The 14,093-nt window shown below is 40.3% G+C and overlaps 1 protein-coding gene and 1 long non-coding RNA gene across 4 annotated transcripts; one reads left to right on the plus strand and one right to left on the minus strand.

The window, feature by feature from the left end:
- Positions 1 to 518: 518 nt before the first annotated feature.
- On the minus strand, positions 519 to 13,673 carry LOC143147008 (uncharacterized). 3 transcript variants are annotated; one of them, XR_012992149.1, is made up of 4 exons: positions 13,517 to 13,673; positions 13,210 to 13,391; positions 1,464 to 1,680; positions 519 to 1,042 (listed from the first exon to the last, which is right to left on the minus strand). It is a non-coding gene; the product is annotated as an uncharacterized LOC143147008 (long non-coding RNA). The 3 variants fall into 3 exon arrangements; XR_012992150.1 differs by lacking the exon at positions 519 to 1,042 and adding an exon at positions 1,164 to 1,255; XR_012992148.1 differs by lacking the exon at positions 519 to 1,042 and having other exon boundaries at positions 1,226 to 1,680.
- Positions 7,607 to 8,320, plus strand: LOC143146935 (uncharacterized). The gene is made up of 3 exons (XM_076311697.1): positions 7,607 to 7,620; positions 7,785 to 8,134; positions 8,218 to 8,320. The coding sequence occupies exons 1-3, from the start codon at positions 7,607 to 7,609 to the stop codon at positions 8,226 to 8,228; spliced, it is 375 nt and encodes a 124-aa protein (XP_076167812.1). The 3' UTR covers positions 8,229 to 8,320.
- Positions 13,674 to 14,093: the final 420 nt, after the last annotated feature.

Below are 14,093 nucleotides of genomic sequence, written 5' to 3' on the forward strand. Positions count from 1 at the left end.
TAAAAAGAACAAATGGAAGGGAGAAAAGATTTTTCGTTGCGGGTTTGCTTTTCATTTATTTCGCGCGTTAAAGGTTTCCCGCCTTTTTTCGCGTTTTTTCAAAAGATTCTTCGCCGCGATTATTTTTTATTTAAGATTCAACCGGTAATTATCGGACCTGCGTGAAAAATAACTTTGCTCGCGAAAGTTATGAGGAAATGCTACAATCTAGCAACGATAAACCAGAATGAACGCGAGACGATGTTTACTTTTCTATATTTTCATTTTACTACATCTTCTTGGAAGACCTCCTAATCTCCCCGCTCGTACTCTGTTGGGCGATAGACTCGAGCTATATATTTTTACATTCGAAGTTTATCAAGTTCAAGTTTACGTCAATATGTATAGTTTAATCGAACGCACAGAGATCCCCGCTACAATAAATAAGGCTCGAAACCCTCTGGCACGATCCTCTCTAGGAAAATCCTCTAGGAAACCTGAGACGAAATGCAACTTCCTTGCATCAATAATAGAGGGCAGACGCTGACGGCAGCCATATCGATGGCCCAAAATGCACCCCTAGCAGAACATTCCTGCTCCGCAGTAGTGCAACCAATCCTAAGTAAAGACTACTCGTTGAATCGTTGTAAATACAAAATGGAGTCTTGTCCCAGAATTTTCAGGACTGATATACTGCAAACTTTTCATGTATTTATGAAGGACACTGAGTTAGAAACATCTGCGACAGTCGAAAAATGACAGATTGTGTATCCACGTTGGTAGAACTTTCTCAATACCAATGTACTATTATATTACTATTAGTAAAATAATCAATTCTATAAAATAATTCACCCGATTTGGAATCGTCTTACCATTAGTCGCAATTCGCACACGAGTCGAAATAAGTTTCTCTGCGATCGCTCTCGAGTAAAGAATTACAATGAATAAATATTGTGCATCAAAGTTGGTTCGGTCGTTTAAAATAGCCATGTTAACTTGGCTGGTGACAGTTCACGTGTATCAGGAAACTTGGACCGTGCAACCTTAAGAGGATTTATGAAATCTGAAACAAACAACGTAGTTGACCAAAGGATGTTCCAGTTGGTCCGATACAGTTTCTTAAAGCGTATAATCCGTATCGAAGAATTTTTTAACCGTGGTTTGTTTTACATGGTATTACACTTCGATATCGGTCGATATTGTTCCAACGATCGGAAGTTTGGAAAAAGAAAAAAGAAATTGACGTCGAAGCAGGGATGTCAGGTGAGTGGAACGTCTGAAATGAAAAAGAAAAAGACAAAAGTATTACAAGGAACAAAACGAAGTAAGACAAGACAGCGGAGTCGAGTATAGTCTGTTTCAAGAGGATGTTCCTGGAACTCTTGGCGTCGCAGCCCTCCTCAGGCTCGACTTCATGGTTCGGTTAACTTTCTGCCAGCTCTTATTACGGGTCTGACGCTTTATCGGTCTCGTAGCAGCTTTACCTCGAATCTTCTGCGACTGCGCTTCATCCTTTTTCTAGCTTCTTCGCTCATACGATCCTTTCGAGCTGTCCTTTTCCTCTTTATTTTCTCCACTTTCCTCCACGGTCGAACCCCGTAGGTTACAGCGTCGTCCATTTTGATCCTAACGTTTTCCTTCCTGATTATCATCAGTTTGGACGACGTGTTTTATTGGGCGTTTTACTCGTACATCTGTTTTCTGTAACGGTAGTTGTCGAGGTTCGTGATAGCCTTTTCGTAATAATTTGAATACCGTGCAACCGAAGCGACGAGTGAAAAATAAAAATTACGTTTAAAGCGTGTACGAATAATTCAAAGACAGTTACCTTAAATAATTTAAATATATACTACTTTAAATCTATTATGGCTCGCATTTCGATCGGTAAATTCAGGATAATCTTTCGATGCATTTTGACGTTTCACGAATTAATTAAAATGCGTTTTTTTTTTTTTTTTGAAGAATATAATTTATCCAGAAATCGAAGTTTCAAACCCCTGAAAACATTGAGCCTTTTTAACAAAAATTTATCAGGAACGAGTGTAAAGTGTGGATGTTACGCAAATTTAGAAACAGCTAATCTTGGGAAAAAATTTCCAAGATTTGCAAATTATTTGTCTCCATTATTTTTCTTCCAAACGTGACACACTTATGCAAATATGCTAAATGCACGTAAAATATGTAACGATAAATTGAAAGATTATTGTTTGAGAATGACACAGTATCGACCAAAGAACTCGACTTGCAAACTTTTATTCTTCTACATCCAAAGAATCTAGATGAAAAATGGCGAAAGAGTTACATCATTCCAAATGAAAGTCTTTATCGGAAAAATTCCGAGATCGCTTGTCTCTATCGATATCTATCTCTATGTGTCTAGTTTATCGAAAATAACGTCTTAATTTATGGAACACCGATAGAACCGTTTACAAGATATTCGGAAAATATTTGTTTCCACGTATCGAAACTTATACGCAGATCGTGGGATTCCTCGTTTACAAAATGGAGACCCGAATTACGTCGCGACGGTAACACCGTGGTATTTCGATTGTTGCGTTTCAGATAACTACAACGCAATTCTACTATTCGTAACCGATCCATCGGGAATATATTTGCGTATATTTCGATTAAACAACTTGGATCGTTTCCAATTGGTTTTGTTTCGAAAGGTGGTCGACGCGTTGAAAAAACACTTAAAAAATAAATTCGGACGAGCTAATCGTTCGCGTTTCACCGTGCACCGATAGGCTGCCGCGAAGCTGCAGGTTCCCCCGTGTCAGATCGCGAATTATAAATCCCGCGTCGAGCTACGGATTCGCGAGTTATGGCCCTCGACACGCGTTTCGGATACTTATACCGGGGTACGCGGATCGTGCAACACGGGACCACGTCAGCGAGGCCTGTAATTCATAAATGGCAAGCGCCGCGCGGCTCTACCCGCAAATTATGATTTCTGTAGTTACAATTAGACGCGGCCGGGTAGAGTAGTACGTCGCGGTAAGGATGTCAGGGGCAGGTGTTCTCCGATTCCGAGGCGATTGGACAACGGTGAATTAATGCGAGCCCCATGCGCCAGGGGGAAAAAAATGATGGTTTCGGTAACGCGGTGATCGCTATCGCGTCGATTCCATTCACGAAATTATACGGCAAGTCGGCCGGCCTGTGTCGAAACGCGTCCGAAGCGTGGCCACGGACAAAACTCACCGACCACATTGTTGCGATTTTCGTTGCACACTCCGGCACCGGAACGTCGAGTTTTACAAGCGGGAGAGAAAGCCCTTCCGCGAATACTTGGGCGAATCTTCCACGTCGAGTCACAATATTTGGCAACGCGTTTCGCGCGCAACGGAGTTCCACAGCACGAAAATTACCAAAAATTGTGGCAAATGTAGAGATATGGTTTACCTAACCCAGACCTGACCCAAAACCGAGTAAATGAACTCTCCACGTTGAATCGTAATATGTAACGACGCGTTTCGCTCGCAGGGGAGTTCCACAGCACGAAAATTACCAAAAATTGTGGCAAATGTAGAGATATGGTTTACCTAACCCAGACCTGACCCAAAACCGAGTAAATGAACTCTCCACGTTGAATCGTAATATGTAACGACGCGTTTCACTCGCAAGGGAGTTCCACAGCACGAAAATTATCAAAAATTGTGGAAAATGTAGAGATATGGTTTACCTAACCCAGACCTAACCTAAAACCGAGTAAATGAACTTTCCGTGTTGAATGGCAATATTTGACGACGTGTTTCGCTCGCAAGGGAGTTCCACAGCACGAAAATTATCAAAAATTGTGGAAAATGTAGAAATATAGTTTACTTAATCCAGACCTAACCTAAAACCGAGTAAATGAACTTTTCGCGTTGAATCGCAATATTTGACGATGCGTTTCGCTTGCAGGGGAGTTCCACGACCCGAAAATTACAAACAATTGAAAACTTTGCAGAAATATAGTTTACCTCCTTCCAGTTTCTTTATTAATAGTTTCGATACGAAGATATTTCGATATAAAGATATATATAGATTATTACCTAACCCGGACCTAACCTAAAACCGAGTATATGAACTTTCCGCGTTGAATGGCAATATTTAACGACGCGTTTCGCTTGCAGGGGAGTTCCACGACCCGAAAATTACAAACAATTGAAAACTTTGCAGAAATATAGTTTACCTCCTTCCAGTTTCTTTATTAATAGTTTCGATACGAAGATATTTCGATATAAAGATATATATAGATTATTACCTAACCCGGACCTAACCCAAAATGGAGTAAATGAACTCTCCACGTTGAATTGCAATATTTAACGACGCGATTCGCTCGCAAGGAAAGTTCCACAATACGAAGTATTATAAACAATTGGAAACTTTACAAGAATATAGTTTACCTTCTTCCAGCTTTCTTATTAATAGTTTCGATATAAAGGTGAGCCTCGTAGAGATCTGTTAAATAGTTGAACTCGTCGGTAAGGTTCCGCTGGATCCTGTTAGAGACGTAACGCTGCTAATCGTTCGAATAGGTCGTTTAAACGAATTATGTAGCAATAAACTATCGAGTAATCGGAGACTGTTCGAACGATTAATAGCGTCGCATATAAGGCAGGATTTGCTAGATAAACTCGCCGATGATCTCTCTTTGTACGAAAGAAATGACTTATTACGAAAAGAAAAACTTTTTCCGATATACCAAGGCTCTAATATCTTCAACACGGACATGGGGATATCTAATAGGTAAGTGACCCGGATCTCTCTCGATTTCTGAGAGGCCCAAGTATCACGCTATTGCTCGATACCAGTCGAGCTCTGATTCAAGATTCCGCAGTGAACAGAAGAATATGGCTTCTCACGGGATATAATAGCATCGGGTAACCACGGGAATTATGCAAATTTCGATACAGTTAATCGGAGAGGAGACCGTGATCGGTCTTACGCGGTACACTTCCGCGTTACGTTGGGTGGAGTCGCTGGGTTTCCAGGAAATGTAGAAATTTATCCGAACGAGCATCCCAGCTTCTTGTAATTACCTTTGCGTAAAGCTGTTATTATCAACCTGACGATCCGCGATCAGAAACTTGTTATTCGATGACTCGCAGTCCCAGTAACGTAAGATGGAATTGTTTTTTCCTCGCTAAATGGAAGCGCGTTTAATTTCGACACTAACCCAATTATCGACACTTTCCATTCGATTTGTTAATACGATTGCTAACAATTTTACGAAAGCGTTACGTTGCGCACGAAAATAGTGTACAGTTCTTAATTGAATTTTAGCAATATTTCAAGGTTACTTTCAATTTTTTATTCGGTATAACATTTTTGAGTTAAAATTTGGAAGGATACAACATTACGAGTAAAAACAATATTATTCCTCGATTGTTTCAAACTTAATAATTGATAACGCGATATTATCGAAAGTTCGCTTCGTAGTAAAATTTGAAAGAATACAACAACATTACGTGTGAAACAATATTGTTTCTCGATCGATTGAAACTTAATAATTGATAGCGCGATATTATCGAAAATTTGCTTCGTACGAACCGATTTGTCTAAAATTTTATCGCGAACTAACATTGTCGCGAATTTAACATAGGAATTGTATTCGATCAATGCCTTCGAGAATATTTGCAAGTTATTTTCAACGGGATTAGACATATAAGGACCCATCGATCGTTTTAAATCAGTCCCGAGTCGAAGGAAAACGGGTTCTCGAATTAATGTTTACTATGTCGTTGGTAAATTGTGCGTTCTATTTAAATCATGTCACGCGAACTTATCCAGTCACTACCTTGTCTGGAATGCACCGTGCTTGTTTTCTCTTTCTCTGGCTCTACGAAAATAATTTAAAATTTTTTGCTCGTTTCGCTTTATTTACCGAACGGATCTACATACACAGCGCAGGGCAACAACTCGGTGTGTCGTAACCACGATCAGAAACTGTTAAAAAACCGAAATCTACGTTCTATTATTTGTTTCGCATTAGTGTAACACGAAAACACGAAGAAGAACAAATTTCGTTTAAATATTCGTGACGGAGGAATTCATTTGGTGCTGTTCAACGACGAAGAAAATCGATTCAGATACGAAATACCGGTGAGGTATTATCGTACGTCTAACGATATTTCTCAAAAATATTTAACAAATTGTTCGTAGGGAAAATAATCCTCGAAACGAAAATGTTGCACCAGTTTGCTCCAATAACCGAAACTCGTTCGGGCGAATATTACAATGTACAAATTACCGAAACGTGGGAAAAAAAAAATAAAAAAATGATTTAGCGATACGGACAGGTAAATGGGGATTTGACTTCCGGGGCGCGCCATTTATCATCTACTTACAGAAGGAGTCACGTAGCTTGTTACAAGTCGGGTGAAGATGTTGCGAAAATTCTTAATGCGAGTTTAATGACGGTTTACAAATCCTTGGAACCACTCTGAGGCAGCTTTAGCCAGCTGCTTGGCGTATTTTCAGGCCTGTAACTAACTTCTCGCTACTTCTATGAAGCAGCTTTAACCAACTCCTTGTCCGTGGCAACTTTAACCAACTTCTTGGTATCTCTTTGATGGAGCTCGAACGAGCTCCTTAGAACTCTGGTACCTCTCTGAGGCAGCTCTTTGATACTTCTATGAGGCAACTTCAACCAACTCATTATTTGTATCGGAAACATTTTCCACATCGTACGATTTCAGTCCTTTGCGTTTCGTCTTTGATTCCTCGATGCTGAAACGCGTATCTAAACTCCGTCCAAGAACTAGAATTTTCGTATCTCAAAACGGGATGCTCCTTTCATCCTTGGTCCAGTGTACTTAATCGCTCTAACTTTTCTCTCCTCTCTATTTTCCAAAATTAGACCGACACTTCGACGAATTTCTCTACAAAACGGGCTTCACCGAATCCTTCATCCCGATCAACGGCTCCATCGCTAGAATATATACTATTACACATTCATCGTTCAAACTTTCCGAATATTCTATGAAACCTCGATAAGGCTCGAACAATCTCTACCAAAACCTACCAAGATTAATCCACAATGACTATACAATGAACTAGATGGACTCTTCTCCAACGAATTTCTCTACACAATAGTATTCAAATCCTTCATTCTGATCAATCTCTACCAAAACCTACCAAGATTAATCCACAATGACTATACAATGAATTAAATTGACTCTTCTCCAACGAATTTCTCTACACAATAGTACTCAAATCCTTCATTCTGATCAACGACTCCATCGCTAGAATATATACTATTATACATTCGTCGTTCAAACTTTCCGAATATCCTACAAAACCTCGATGCAGCTCGAACAATCTCTACCAAAACCTACCAAGATTAATCCGCACTGACTACAACTAGATCGACTCCTCTCCAACGAATACAAAATAACATTCAAATCCTTCACCCTGATCAACGACTCCACCGATAGCGTAAATACCCGTCGCTCGTTCGAGCTCTCTAAATACCCTATGAAAACTCGAGCAGATCGAACAATCTCTAGCAAACCCTAGAAATAACGGTCCCCCGCAACCGAGAACTCTCGAGAATCAACAGACTCGCGATCTAAGGACACACACGTTCCTGCAATTGCAACTTTCTCTCGACTGAAACGCACTACGTGGATTTGCCCACATGTACGCACACGGGTTCGCGAGTTATCGAACTCTGCGCAACAATAACACCGTTCAACCGGAACACGCGGCTCGTACCAATTAGCTCGGTAAAGTAGCGGTAGGGGCGTGTACGCGAGTTGAGAAAATCGTCAATTAAGTTTTTCAAAGGTTTAATCGATCGGACGTTGAAGCTCTAGAACGGTAGATTTCGTCAGCGAGGTCTCGTTCAATCGTCCACTTGGTCGGAGGCCGAGTCGAACGAAGCCGAGTCTCCGCAAGCGGAACGTCACGGAAATAGTATTACAGACTGCGTCGACGGCCGTTCGTCGGGATATTACGCAAGCGGTCGCTCAGTCTGGGTTCGGTTCAGGTGTACATACGTGGGGATTCCTTGTGGCGCCGATCGTCTGGCGCACTATTCACCGCACACACGTCCGTGGTAACTGTGTAAGTAACGGCGGACTAGACGGCGACAGACGCGGGATCTGGCACACACGAGAAGCCTCCTACGGTATCCGTGGAATTCGTCGAGTGTGGCTCGACCAAGGTAATTCATCGATTCGCGATAGATCGAAATTGTATCGGTGAAACTTGAACGAACGAGAAGTCAACACCTTCCCGCTGTTATAGATTTTCATTGAAATTCGACGGAAATACGTTTTCGTTCCAAGAAATACGTATTCGTAGCATTCCCTTAGGGTTACTATTCCCGGATTGGAAGGAGAGGATGTTCCATGGGACCATGAACGTGGAAAGGTATCCATCGATTGTTTCGCGAGTAATGTAATACGTGTTGGGTAAAATGAAAGAATTTCTTTGCAATTTTCATCGACGTAAGTGTAAATGTTTCAATCGTACGACCGGGATTGAATTAAATGATAAATTAACACGTATACGAGGTAAATATACGGGGGAAAGGTCAGTAATTAAAGTTTTGACGAAACGTATGATACAAGTATAAATGTACAATTTTTATCGAAGGAATAGTTTACTTTACTTCGAACTTTGGTTAATTTTGATTGTTACCGCGTGTAACGATTATAAAATTGTAAGCGATCAATGAGCGAAAAGTAAGAGTACACCTAGGAAGCTCAATTTTGGATGCTTGCCATTGTTGTTGGTAGTTTCGAAGAGAATCGTAAATATACGTTGAACGATATAATGTTCGAATCGATAAATAATTTCGTGGTCGTGAATCTTTACTATTTATTTCGTTTTATATCAACACTGAATACTGTCGTTTGATCGGTGAATCGCTGTCATTGTATTTGCTTCGTGACATTTTTGCTTCGAAATTCTACTCGTTATTATTTTTTTTTTTTTTTCTTCATAGAAACGATTCTTTCAGACTTAATACGCATTCCTTGATTTATAAAGTTATGTAAGTGTGAAAGAGAAATCGTGAAGCAGGTGTTAGAAACATTCGTTGACTCAGGCTATTGGAATAAATGCTTTGGACGTAAATTTGTGAAAGGGCGAAAGTTTTGTAGTTCGAGAACATCTGTTTCTGCAATTATTTAAAGCACACGTGTCAAACAGATCCGTTGGACTTTGTTCAATCGTGGTTTTTATATTTTGTAAATCAATACGTGGATACATTATTATTATTTTATATATCCTCACCTTTGATCCAGCATAGTATCTAATTATCGTTATACGCGAAAAGAAAATGATCAATGTTAAATTAACCATCGTATACATAAACACGTGTATACGTATCTGACGACGATCATTCGCGATCTTACTCTTCCGTAAACTTTATTAAATTGTTCCATATAAAATGACACATTTATCGAAAATTCTTCTCGTTTTGTTTCATGTATTATCCTTTTTAATTAACCTAACAAATTGTTAGCGTTACACCTTAAATCTACCCTGTTGCGTGTGTTCGAATGTAATCGTATATCTTCGTTAAACTTCCAAACAGATGGGAGTCGTACTGTCTGGTCGATGTCTACGTGATTGTAACAACAATGAGTAATGACAGTGACCAAAAATGTTACGGCTGTTCTATTATAATGCCGTGAATCACGTCACGCAGATACTTGCTTTTGTTTCTCTTCGACGCTTTTGTTAGGACGATCACGTAAAGCGTACAGAGCAAAATGAAAGTAGCATTCTAATCTTCTCCAAGATGACAGTTTCTGTGTGACTTCGTCTCTAATTACGATAATATCAACGAAAAAACGACATCGTTGGATACGTTGAACGATAAACGTTTACGATAACAATAATATTATATATTCAATAAACGTACAAGGCTATCTGCGACATTACAATGCCATTCGATGTCTCCAACAGCGTTAATGGTAGATACAAGAAAAATGTGTTAACGAAAAATGTGCTCCCAGGGCGAATACAAGTGCAGAAACGTGTTTTAGAAATTTTTCGATCACTCGATTTACGGTCACTCGCACAAGTCTCTAAACATCCATTTAATTTTTTATGAAAAACGTTCCATACGTCCTTTTGGAATAAATAATTGAATAAAATTACTTGGCATACTTTAACGGTACAATAAATTTAGAACAAAATTACTTGGCATACTTTAGTCGTTCTAAGCAAGTAAGCGAGCGACTGTGCAATGAGTCAAATGATTCATTATAGTAGTATTTACCTGTTGAAGCGATACGATAAGATAATTCGTTGTTTTCATAGCGCATTTGATAAACAGACGCGAGTACTGTAAAACCTCGATACTTGCACGAATTACGTTCGTTGCGCTGATCAATAAAAGGGATGGTTACGTTACGACAAATGAAGTTGAAGATGGAAGCAAGTGGCAGTGGTGACCATAAATGGTGCAAATATGTGTATATGTAATGTAACATGTAAATGGAGCTTCTTACTAGGTCGATTAATTCGATCGTTGCAAATGTTTTCCAATTATCGAGATTTTACACGAATTAATTTAGTCATTTGTGTAATTAGTTACCTTTCGATGTGTACGAATGTAGAGCTTTAAAAGTGTAGATTCTTCGGTCACAAAAGGATACTTTTTGGAAAGTGATAATTTTACCTCAGTAGAGCACATGTGTGCTCTTATAACCAACGATTCACGTATTGACTCTAATTAACTTATATCATTCAAACAGAAACTCACTGATTACTCCGAATTGATTAGCGGATCCACATTGACTGTAGCGAATTCGATAAAAGTACTCTATTAACCGTTCGGGACACCTGTAACGAAGTGTTCGAAACGTTTTATAATTTCATAATTGTCGAACAGCATTGTCGTTCTTTGTCGATTTTATCCGAATATTTACTACTTTTACCATCTACGATGAATATCGATGAATAACATACTCTTATTTTGTCGAAATAATACCCACAAGAAGAATGTTCAACGGTGCGTGTAGCTACCCGGGAACACTATACCGTGAAAGATTCGTCACAGAAACTTCATTCTCGAAACGAAATGCTACTTATTTGATAAACGATAATCGAATATATTCGCGAACAACCTATTTCCATTTTATTCGGTCTAACGCGTAGATACCGTAAGCCTGCAAATTATTCAATCACCTTCTTTGGACACCCTGTACGCTAAAAGTGCTGCATTCAACATGGATACTGCTGTTTTGTAACGAATCGATTAAAATCTTATCTGTCGACAAACTGGAAATACCTAGCGCCAGAAATCCGATCCTGTAGTTCATCGTTTTGACGTTTAATTGCCTCTGACAACACGTTTCGAGCATTTCGACTGACGTTTTTGCGACGAGATTGCACGACTGGCGCCGCCGCTGTGGTTAATTTAATTTGCCGTGGCCGAATTTGCATTTCGGTCGGGCGTACAGCTTTCGTTCCGCTGATTAATCTGTCCAATTGCCGCACCATGCCATAGAAACCCAGCCGACTACCTTGTACCACGACTACGAACGATCGATTACTTTCGATTGCTTATCGTTCGCCCGACGAAGCTTTTTTTCCGTTCCGACGTCAACACACGGTTCTATTCAATTATTTCCACGGCCGATAACGTGCAAGCGATTAAAAAAGAAAAAAAAGAAGTGTTCAATTGCGATTCGGTTTCATTTACAGCTATCTTATAAACGAGTGCGGTGAAACTCCATTTATAGATATTCCATTTCTACGAACGAGGTTCGAATAGTAGGAGAGGGGCGACTTGCAATTACAAAAAAACACACATCGAAGCACGCATTCTCCGTTCAAAATTAAACACATAAGACAATTTACGATATTTAGAAAAATCGAAAAGACTCGCGTTCATAAAATCTTCAACGTACCGATTAATCTCTCTCGTAGTTGACGTTGTATCGTTTCTCCAAATTCCCATTTCCAATTTTTCCATGTTCCAATTATCGTAGATGTTCAATAAGTCAAATTACAAAACGTTGCAAACCAAAACTTTAACTGAATTTATATCGAGTATCGTCCACTCCTGTAATTCAGATAATAGGAGCGTGCAACTCTTACGCGATAAATGGTGATGGAGAAGTGGTGAGCTCCTATTACACGAAATACTCAGTTATGCGAACCTATTTGTCCCTCTTCCGGTTCGTATATCTAAAGTACTCCACTGTACTCGACTGGAACGATGTTTCGAACGCTTTCGAACAATTGAAATCGATACCCATTATTGATATTTCATTAGAGAAAAATTCAATAATCGACAATCATCCGTGCAGGAGTTTGTTGAAACGTATTCGTAACTAAGAAACGACGAGTTCCCAAATAAACGAGAAAAATTTACATTTATGACAATAACGGAGAACACGTATTGGACCGGGATTGTTCCGTGATTTTTTTAAAAGAGAAACAAAACCTCTGCGAAAAAATGACAATTACCTACGATTCGAGCCGATACGTAGAAGAGATCGATCACCGCTGAAAGTAATGTCGTCGAACGAAGCGATAATTAAAAGTGAGCGCGAAACGTAGCGCGTTCGATCGTAAAGGATTTTTACCGCACCGATTTTTACCTTTACCCCGATCCAAAGAGTAGACGGAAGCGTGTAAAATTTTTAGAGGCTACGGTAGAGCAAGGATTCGCGCGAGTTCTCTTTCCGGGCGGTATAACGACGTGGAGTAAAACTCAGCCACACTGGAAGTTATTCAATCGCTTTCGCGGGGTGAACCTTCGGGCAGGGATCGATGGAGCGCGATTAAGTTAACCTCAAGAGGAAAAGCGCGGAAAGGAACGGTCTTCCTTCGACCTAGATACACGTGCGCGCGCGTGCACCAGCGCACGCACGCGGCAAAAGGCTCACGTTCAGGGGCTCGCTTCCGGTCGGGTTAACCCGCGCGTAGTACGTGTACCTCAAAGGACCTAATTCCGGTTCTCCCGGGTTTACCTTCGCGCTGCTGCCGCAGTAGCTTTAAGCTCACCGGGGAAACCTGCAGAGTTTTTACGAGTGTGATTTATGGAAGTACGCCAGTTGGGCTCGCGATAAACTCGCTGCAACTGCGCGACTCACACAGGGACAACGAGAATCCGAGCAAACGGATCGCGAACACGTACGTACGTATGTATGTACCATCTGTAACGCGCATACGCGACGCGCGTAAATACACGCGTATGTGTGTACGTTGACACAACACCACGTGGACCAGGGTGAGAGATACCTCTGGAACCCTACCCCTTTATCTTCTTACCTCGTTTCGTCGTACGTTTCCCTGCAGTCGATCCCTTTCTCCTATGTCCCTTCGTATCCACGTTCTCGTCCAGCTTGAGTCGCTACAGTCCATAATCCTTCGAACAGTAACTAATGCCCCTTGGTACGTTCGAAATGACGAAATCCGGAAGGACCTCCAAGTGAAGTTACCGACGAAATCAACTGCAAGAGTTACGAGAAAAGAATAGACATCACCCCAACGAACTAGCAAAGAAGCTATACGAAACTAGACCCCGCAGACCGAATAGGAAACATTCTAAGGATTTATTATCCTAAAGGCACCTTACCTATACAGATGTTCTCCATAGGAATAACGTCCACGTGTTAATCAACCTCACTAGATGACACAATTTACCGAATGTTCTCGCTGAACGAATTGTAAAGACACTTGGGAATTTATAAAAAAAAAAGAAAATGTTTTCGTCCACCGTTTTCTTTCGACGTTGTTACCTTTGTTCACGGATATTGTCCTTCGTTGAAACGAACGAGATGGTACGTTGGACGCCCACTCGGCTCTCCGGGATTTAAACGCAACCTGAAAATCGGATACGTAGGTAAAGCGTTTCATCGTTCGCATTTTCGAAACGAAGCTTCGAAAGCGTTGCGAAATGTTACGGGAGTTTTCGATGTCTCCCGGGAAAACGTTCAAAGCAGACGAGTTGAATTAACATTCGACCGATTGCATCGGGTAAAGAACGGGGAGCAAAGTCGACGATTATTAATGCACAAGTCCTTTTGGTGATTATTTAGATCAGTATTGATTATTAGATCATTGTTAGATCGTACTTGGAGCATTATATAGAAATTTTGCGTATAATGTGTAAATTGAAAATAATATGTAATGTCAATTTTGTAATTATAAGT

This window comes from Ptiloglossa arizonensis, chromosome 5 (genome assembly GCF_051014685.1).
Source record: "Ptiloglossa arizonensis isolate GNS036 chromosome 5, iyPtiAriz1_principal, whole genome shotgun sequence".
NCBI lineage: Eukaryota > Metazoa > Arthropoda > Insecta > Hymenoptera > Colletidae > Ptiloglossa > Ptiloglossa arizonensis.